The sequence below is a fragment of the Dreissena polymorpha genome, chromosome 1 (assembly GCF_020536995.1).
Source record: "Dreissena polymorpha isolate Duluth1 chromosome 1, UMN_Dpol_1.0, whole genome shotgun sequence".
Taxonomy (NCBI): domain Eukaryota; kingdom Metazoa; phylum Mollusca; class Bivalvia; order Myida; family Dreissenidae; genus Dreissena; species Dreissena polymorpha.
The window spans coordinates 198,754,397-198,764,268 of NC_068355.1; the positions used below are offsets into that span (position 1 = coordinate 198,754,397).

The 9,872-nt window shown below is 40.8% G+C and overlaps 1 protein-coding gene across 1 annotated transcript; it reads right to left on the reverse strand.

The window, feature by feature from the left end:
• Positions 1–870: 870 nt before the first annotated feature.
• Positions 871–4,630, reverse strand: LOC127865754 (tsukushi-like). Its single transcript, XM_052405702.1, has 3 exons — positions 4,595–4,630; positions 1,196–1,330; positions 871–1,101 (listed from the first exon to the last, which is right to left on the reverse strand). Exons 1-3 carry the CDS (start codon positions 4,628–4,630, stop codon positions 871–873), a joined length of 402 nt encoding a protein of 133 aa, XP_052261662.1.
• Between the last annotated feature and the right edge of the window lie 5,242 nt (positions 4,631–9,872).

A 9,872-nucleotide genomic window follows, 5' to 3' on the forward strand; every position in this document is an offset into this window, starting at 1 on the left:
AAAATGCAAGATTAACTATATACTTCATAGTTAATCTCGCATTTTAAAACAACTTTCCGCAATAGTGTGAAGAGGTAGTGTGTCACAAGCATAACTATGTCGCTAGTTTAAATTTTGGCATTGGGTCCGGAAGTTCATACAACAACCGCTCCCGCGACAGCCTCGATCTAGTGGCGATGTAGTTCCCTTTGCGCATGCATGATATCGCTTCCGGTTCAAGCGCAGTCAGGTCAATATTTTCGTGTATGAGCAGGATTATTTTGTGTAGTTTTTCACGTTTTTGATGCATTTGAACAGCCAAAAGTACTTGAACTAAATGTACATTGGAAGAAAAAAGCGTTATAAACCACGAATATACGACACCGACTGTGTTCTATCAGTTTCTTCGTCACCTCGATATCTCGTATAACGTCGCAGTATGTCTGTATGCTGAATGAATTATTTTTCATCAAAGGCAACAGTATGGTGCCCGTTTATGTCGAACATGTTTCCTCGCTTGGATCGAAATTCACCAAGACATTGAAATGTTTACCGGAATATCTGTTTTCCGGGAATATGACAGCCAGTCACGGCAAACAGCAGCGACAGCAGCTCTTGCCGGAAGAAAATGCCGGCCACCACCAGCGCCAACAAGATGCAAGCGGCCACAATGGTGCCTATGAAAATGCGAGATTTGCGCTTATACTCGAACGCCTCTGTGTTGTCTAAATGACACTCAAACTTAGCCCGCGATACTCTTGTTATCTCGAGCATATTTGCGCATCCCAGCCTCCAGCGATCTCGTATCTTGAACTGAACGCGGTCTACAAAGTCTTTGAAGGACATGTTCGTACAGTCGCACAGCCATGGGATGTCGCCGAGAAAGATATACTACATGGCTGGTAACATTCCTAATTCCCGTACCGTAGCCGCGCTCAGTACCGCCAGGCGGTTGTTGCTGAGGTCCAGTTCATTCATCATGAGCAGCCCCGTAAAGACGTTGGGCTGCGCAGTGTGTAGAACGTTATCTTGCAGATACACCTGTGTGAGAAGCGACAGGTGGCCGAACACTCCAGATGGCAGCACGGCAATAACATTTTTGCCAGGTGCAGAATTTCCAGACTTTTAAAAGACTTTAACACGTTTTGCGACAGCTAAGAGATGGACTCCTGTTCATATACAGCTCTCTGGCACTGATGTTGGTGAATCCTTGTACTGCTCGTAATGCAGAGAGTGAGTGGAAGTGGTTCCCATCAAGGAATATTGCCTGGTCGGTGGTTGGCAGGAGTTCCGGTACCTCGCTCAGCTGGTTCCGAAACATCGCCACGTGCACGTTGCCGCCATGTGTCAGCTTGTAGCACGGGCACCGGGATCACAAGCTTCTGTTTCCGGGCAGATGAACTGGCTACGTTTCAAGTTATGCGTTGAGAATGTTCCCGTTTCCGTGTAAATTTTACATTGTGGAATTTCGAAGTTCGCCACATAAACCTTTGCATTCCCCACGGTTCCCATTGCTTCCGCAAGCCACGTCTTGTTACACGCTCACATGACGGGATTGCGCAGCAGACGGTATTTAGTCCACGCACCGCTAAGCAACGGTGGAAACGTCTCGATTTTATTATTTTCTAAATTCACTTCCGCGAGTAGCTGCAAGTCATTAATGTCTTTGGATGATCGTTTTCTATGCGTATTTGGGACCCGTTTAATTGTCCGCTGACAGTGTACGTATGTCAATGCGTTATGGTACATGTTCAACATTTCTAGGTTCGGAAAGGAGACAGGGACTGAACATGCCCCCGGATAATCTAATTAAATTGTAGGCGACGTTTAGTATTTTCAGCCTGACCGCATTAGAAAGCGTTTTTGACGTTATTTCGAGATGTATGGCATTGCTTTCAAGGTTGAGGTCGGTTAAGATTGAAGAGAGCTCGGAATACAACCGGTGACATATCGTCTATAGCGTTATGCGACAGATCCATGTAAACAATTTTTCAAAATCCGGAAGCAGGTTTTCGCTCTTTCCGAAAAACGAAGTTATTTGATTGTGATTGGCGTGAAACGTGTGTGGCATTGTTTTTTTGCTGCAATAACAACGTTGTCAACATGGGCCATGATTTCCCGGCCGTGAATCAAGGGCGCCAACTCTTTTTTTCGGCGTTAGCTGTATACGCCAGCTTTTCACCTTAGCCTGACCTTTGTTAGCGTCAAATAGAATTCATATAAAACTTCCTGCGGCCAAGTACAGATGAATACACTTCATTGACTGCATTGGCTGATTTGATAATACCACTAGAACATTGGAAACATGTCCGCGTCTTTGTAACACTGTTTGACTGCGTGTTCAGCATGAAACAGTTTTATCTCTAATAAAAAGGCTTAATAGATAGAACAGTTTTATACTCAATCTCGACATCAATACAGTTTGTGCGTGCACCTTTTATTTTCAGAGGATTTTCAACGCGAGAACGTTGTGTACTTAAACGCCATGTTCTCATATTTAGTACTGACTTCCATATTCCTGTCAACATGTTATATGTAAAAGTATAAAGAGCAGTGGAAGCGATGCCTCACTTTAATGTATTGCATTTCAACCCGCGAGGTATAAGGGGTCAGTTCGCGGTTTGAATGTCAGAGTTTATATACAGGTCAGACCTTATGTGCTGTTCGGAGTTCGCGGTCAGTAACATAAAAGTTATATAATAAAATCGCTATAGCGTGAACTAGGTGAACTGGAATTTTCTTTACCACCAGAAAGATGTGTAATGAAGATATCCAGCGATATTATTTTATGGCATGTCAATAATAGATTCTTAATGTGTTTTTCGGCGTAAGCTGTATTAAGCCAGCTTTTCACCCTGACTTGACCTTTGTAAGTATCCAATAATATGCAAATAAAATTTCCCGCGGCTAGGTACGAATGAATACACTTCATTTATTCCATTGGCTGATTTGAGTATAACACCAGAACATTGGAAACATATCCGCGTCTTTGTAACACTGTTTTACTGCATGAAACAATTTTATCTCTAATGAAAAGGCTCAATAGATAGAACAGTTTTACAATCAATTTTCGACATAAATACAGTTTGTGCGTTCACCTTTTATTTTCAGAGAATTACCAGCGCAAAAGCGTTTATACTAAAGGCTATATTCTCATATTTAGTACTTACTTGCATTGCATTTCAACCCGCGAAAGTCAGAGTTTATATACAGTTCATCACCGGAGTTCGCAGAAGGGGTTGCGACCTTTTCATTGAAGGACAAAATTGGAATCTATGCTATTTTTGTCTGATGGAGTAAATAGTTCGTTTAGTCGCTTTATCAATATTTTAGGCACAGCTGTTGCCTTGGTCGAGTACAGTTGGCGTAAACAAGCCGTCGTTTCAGCAGCAGAATTGTTACCTAACTTTAATGCATTGCATTCCAATCCGCAAGGTATCAAGGTCAGTTTGCGGTCAGTTGCAGAAATCTTTATATAAACGCCGTCTCGTAAACTTTGTGCACTTGAAGTCTGTTTTGATCAGAAAGATACTAAATAAAGATATTCGGCAATATTATTGTGGTATGCCAATCATCGATTTTTAATATGTTTTCAACATTTGCATGATAAGGACCAATTTTGATAAAATTAATTAGAAATATTTATCCATTTTGACCAGTTTATTAAGCATGAGCACAATAATTCACTATACTATAATTATGCAATTAAATAAGATTCGAGTATTGCCGGCTGACCTATATGCACTCGTTTATTTTCATGTTTCTTGTGTTTTTCTTTTCTGTAAATATAGTAGGGATGTCAACGAATATCCGAATATCCGAATATTCGGATACTATTTTCCGAATCGAATATTCGGAAGAAAAAAATCAAATAACATCGAGTAATTTCAAAGACTTTGTATTCGTGAAATTTGCTTCAAACATTGTAAAAAAGTTGTTCCTCGTGTCATATTGTTTAGTCCGGATAATTCGTCGCTATGGTGATGACAGTATACCGGTCATAAATCCCGCTAATTGCCGAACAAAGACAGTCACTATGTGTCAAAATTATGATAGGTTCAAATCGCATCGGCAATCAAAACACCGACCTGCACTTGATCCAATGACTCGAATTACATTTAAAATTATCAAAGATTAAATGAGTAAAGGAAAAGCCGACTTGGTGTAAAAAACAAATAAGACCGTATGGAAATTTAAACACCGACCCGTCTTGATCTAATAACTCGAATTACATTTAACATGATCAACGATTAAATAAGTAACGGCAGTGCCGACTTGGTGTGAAAAACAAAAAAGATCGTATGGTTATAATCACGTTGTCCAAAAGCTTTTAGAAAATAATTTACTCAACCTCTAATGAGTATCTGCGTATCGTATGGTCCAAACTTTAATTAATTACTCAATATTCAATCAGGTATTATATTTAAAGAAATGTTTTTGGTATTTCGCCCTCATTTAATTGAAAATACATTTGTATTATCATTGCTACACGCATAAAGTAAATCTCTGTCCAATCAAAATGCCACCTACACCTTCCGCTGCTTGGAAGTATTTCACGAGATCATCCGATAAGAAGTCGGCAACGTGTAACTTGTGTGGAGTTAATCTTACGTACATCCAGGCCGGTACGACGTCCAATCTTCTCAATCATATTAGTAACAAACATCCATCTTCTGCATCTTCGAATGATGCTGGGGACTCTAAGAAACAGTCGTCAATGTCATCGTTTTTGAGTACTCCTAAGAAAGTGTGTTTCCGAAAGTGAACGGCTTACATGTGCTATTGCGGAGAAATAGACTCTCCAGTGATCTGGTCGACGCAATCGTGTTTTTAAATAAGAACAATGTTCATGTGCCCAGTGACGCCGATCCGAGTGACTTTTAAATGTGGCAACGATGTTTTATTTGCATGTGTTCGCTATGTAAATAATACGTTTAAGTTCAGTTTAAATTATTTATAGATCTAACTGTTTTGTCATGTAATTATTTTGTCGTCATGTAAATATAATGTTTCTCGTTCTATTGTTGATGTACAATATTAAAGCACGTGTTCGCTATGTAAATACTACGTTTAAGTTCAGCTTAAATTATTTATAGATCTAACTGTTTTGTTATGTAATTGTTTTGTCGTCATGTAAATATTATGTTTCTCGTTCTATTGTTGATGTACAATATTAAAAGTTTAAAAACAGTTTTCGTCGTTCAATTTTAACAATTTGCGACGGCAATGCTGTGTCAATATTTAGTCACTTCCGGGGAACTTCCGGTAAAAACGAAAGTAGAATTCATGGAGTAATGGTACGGTAAACAAAGTTGAATTTTTTCTAACAGATGTTGACCGAATATCCGAATATTCGTTCGGAAGGATGACCGAATATCCGAATACCAATATCGGTATTCGTTGCCATCCCTAAAATATAGACATCTGAGTAAAAATATCACATAAAGCAAAATAAGCCACGAAATCTGGCGCAACACCCCGTAATTGATTTGCTTGTGATGTAGCTAAGAACTGCGCAGAAAAAAGGCATCCGCTACTTTTTATCTCATAGAGATAACTTTTGATCGTTCATAAACATCGACCACAATCAACGCCGTATATCTTTTTTAAAGATATTTCTTGTTAACAATACCATGATAAATATTATTTTTAATTAATTAACAAGAATTATTCCATCATATTTACTAATGTATTATTGCAGCATATTGACTAATGTATTAAGTATGAGCGCGATGATTCTCGATACTGTTAATAATCGAATCAAATACACGTAGCAATGCCCGATAAACCACTCAAACAGGTTTGTTCGAAGAACGCGCGTATACATATTTAAAATATGTACGGAGACTTCGCGTGTGGCCGGTTGACTTTGGTTTTCTGTTTTGTATCTATAGGTTTATGACCAGCAATATGTAATAATGTAAAATAAGCCGCGAAAACTCCGCGTAACATCCCGTACTGCGTTTGATGCAGCTAAAAACTGCACAGAAAAAGATATAAGCTATCCTTGATCTCATTCATTTAAATCTTTACCTTCCATAAACTCCAACCACAATCGACGCCGTATATCTTTTTTAAAGATATTTCTTGTTAGATGTATTAATAAACTAGAAATGGCGCGGCAGAGGCCGACGCGTATCCCCACGCCGCATGTTTGACACAGGGGCGCCCCAGGGTTGGTAATGGGGCCATGCATAGTTGAGATTGACCGTATTGTCATAAGAGATGTTCAGTATAAATTTGAAGTAATTCATTGTAGAAATGAAGAAGTTAATGTAAAACTAGAAATGGCGCGGCAGAGGCCGACGCGTATCCCCACGCCGAATGTTTGACCTAGGTGTGCCCCAGGGTTGGTAATGGGGCCATGCATAGCTGAGATTGACCGTATTGTCATAATAGAAGTTCATCATCAATTAGAAGTGAATTGGTGTAGAAATGAAGAAGTTATAGTAAAAGGCAATTTTGGGTGGATCTGACATATGTGGGCAGGGCGCCCCAGGGTTGGTAATTGTGCCATGCATAGTTGAGATTGACCGTATTGTCATAAGAGAAGTTCAGTATCAATTTGAAGTGAATCGGTGTAGAAATGAAGAAATTATAGTAAAAGGCAATTTCGGGCGGGTGTGGTCTATGTGGGCGGGGCCCCAGGGTTGGTAATGGGGCCATGCATAGTTGAGATTGACCGTATTGTCATAAGAGAGGTTCAGTATCAATTTGAAGTGAATCGGTGTAGAAATGAAGAAATTATAGTAAAAGGCAATTTTGGGTGGGTGTGGTCTATGTGGGCGGGGCGCCCCAGGGTTGGTAATGGGGCCATGCATAGTTGAGATTGACTGTATTGTCATAAGAGAAGTTCAATATCAATTTGAAGTGAATCGGTGTAGAAATGAAGAAATTATAGTAAAGGCAATTTTGGGTGGGTGTGGTCTATGTGGGCGGGGCCCCAGGGTTGGTTATGGGGCCATGCATAGTTGAGATTGACCCTAATGTCATAAGAGAAGTTCAGTATCAATTTGAAGTGAATCCGTGTAGAAATGAAAAAATTATAGTAAATGGGAATTTTTTGGTGGGTGTGGCCTATGTGGGCGGGCGCCCCAGGGTTGGGATTGGGGCCATGCATAGTTGAGATTGACCCTAATGTCATAACAAAAGTTCAGTATCAATTTGAAGTGAATCCGTGTAGAAATGAAAAAATTATAGTAAATGGAAATTTTTGGTGGGTGTGGCCTATGTGGGCGGGGGGCCCCAGGGTTGGGAATGGGGCCATGCATGGTTGAGATTGACCGTATTGTCATAAGAGAGGTCCAGTATCAATTTGAAGTGAATCGGTGTAGAAATAAAGAAGTAAATGTAAAATAACCTAAAAAAATGAGTGATAATTTCTGACGCGGCCCCACCCCAACCGCTATAACTTTTGACCCAGGGGTCAGATCAAAATTCCAAATAGTGCAGGGTCGCACATATGCTCATAGCTACCATGTGTGTAAGTTTCAAGGTTCTAGTGCTTTTAGTGTAGGAGGAGATAGTGGCCAGGACGGACGGACGGACGGACAGACGGACGGACGGCGGAGATAAACCACAATATCCCCACCTTTTTTTCAAAAAGCGTGGGGATAATAACCTAAACTAGAAATGGCGCGGCAGAGACCGACGCGTATCCCCACGCCGAATGTTTGACCTAGGTGTGCCCCAGGGTTGGTAATGGGGCCATGCATAGCTGAGATTGACCGTATTGTCATAAGAGAAGTTCATCATCAATTAGAAGTGAATTGGTGTAGAAATGAAGAAGTTATAGTAAAAGGCAATTTTGGGTGGGCGTGGTCTATGTGGGCGGGGCCCCAGGGTTGGTAATGGGGCCATGCATAGTTGAGATTGACCGTATTGTCATAAGAGAGGTTCAGTATCAATTTGAAGTGAATCGGTGTAGAAATGAAGAAATTATAGTAAAAGGCAATTTTGGGTGGGTGTGGTCTATGTGGGCGGGGCGCCCCAGGGTTGGTAATGGGGCCATGCATAGTTGAGATTGACTGTTTTGTCATAAGAGAAGTTCAATATCAATTTGAAGTGAATCGGTGTAGAAATGAAGAAATTATAGTAAAGGCAATTTTGGGTGGGTGTGGTCTATGTGGGCGGGGCCCCAGGGTTGGTTATGGGGCCATGCATAGTTGAGATTGACCCTAATGTCATAAGAGAAGTTCAGTATCAATTTGAAGTGAATCCGTGTAGAAATGAAAAAATTATAGTAAATGGAAATTTTTGGTGGGTGTGGCCTATGTGGGCGGGGCGCCCCAGGGTTGGGAATGGGGCCATGCATGGTTGAGATTGACCGTATTGTCATAAGAGAGGTCCAGTATCAATTTGAAGTGAATCGGTGTAGAAATAAAGAAGTAAATGTAAAATAACCTAAAAAAATGAGTGATAATTTCTGACGCGGCCCCACCCCAACCGCTATAACTTTTGACCCAGGGGTCAGATCAAAATTCCAAATAGTGCAGGGTCGCACATATGCTCATAGCTACCATGTGTGTAAGTTTCAAGGTTCTAGTGCTTTTAGTGTAGGAGGAGATAGTGGCCAGGACGGACAGACAGACAGACGGACGGACGGCGGAGATAACCACAATATCCCCACCTTTTTTTCAAAAAGCGTGGGGATAATGAGCCAATGCTACTTCCGAGTTGACCGGATGTTTATAAATATCACGGATAATGTTACAGGGTGACTAGGTTTTATATGTTGTTGCTTTTTCAACATCAGAAAAGATTAATGCATCAACCGATGTACAGAAACATACAATCGCAGCCCATTTGGAAACGTGACGACCTTTAAAAGTATGGGATAATAGAGTTTGTAAAAGCTAATCTTGATATTTTGTCAGTGTGAAGAGCACTTTCCAAGCCAATTAAATCGCTTATTACATAAAACGATCTCTTTGAACATGTACATATTAATGCATGCACAACTAGAAATGGCGCGGCAGAGGCCGACGCGTATCCCCACGCCGAATGTTTGACCTAGGTGTGCCCCAGGGTTGGTAATGGGGCCATGCATAGCTGAGATTGACCGTATTGTCATAAGAGAAGTTCATCATCAATTAGAAGTGAATTGGTGTAGAAATGAAGAAGTTATAGTAAAAGGCAATTTTGGGTGGGTGTGACATATGTGGGCAGGGCGCCCCAGGGTTGGTAATTGTGCCATGCATAGTTGAGATTGACCGTATTGTCATAAGAGAAGTTCAGTATCAATTTGAAGTGAATCGGTGAAGAAATGAAGAAATTATAGTAAAAGGCAATTTTGGGCGGGTGTGGTCTATGTGGGCGGGGCCCCAGGGTTGGTAATGGGGCCATGCATAGTTGAGATTGACCGTATTGTCATAAGAGAGGTTCAGTATCAATTTGAAGTGAATCGGTGTAGAAATGAAGAAATTATAGTAAAAGGCAATTTTGGGTGGGTGTGGTCTATGTGGGCGGGGCGCCCCAGGGTTGGTAATGGGGCCATGCATAGTTGAGATTGACTGTATTGTCATAAGAGAAGTTCAATATCAATTTGAAGTGAATCGGTGTAGAAATGAACAAATTATAGTAAAGGCAATTTTGGGTGGGTGTGGTCTATGTGGGCGGGGCCCCAGGGTTGGTTATGGGGCCATGCATAGTTGAGATTGACCCTAATGTCATAAGAGAAGTTCAGTATCAATTTGAAGTGAATCCGTGTAGAAATGAAAAAATTATAGTAAATGGAATTTTTTGGTGGGTGTGGCCTATGTGGGCGGGCGCCCCAGGGTTGGGATTGGGGCCATGCATACCGGTAGTTGAGATTGACCCTAATGTCATAACAAAAGTTCAGTATCAATTTGAAGTGAATCCGTGTAAAAATGAAAAAATTATAGTAAATGGAA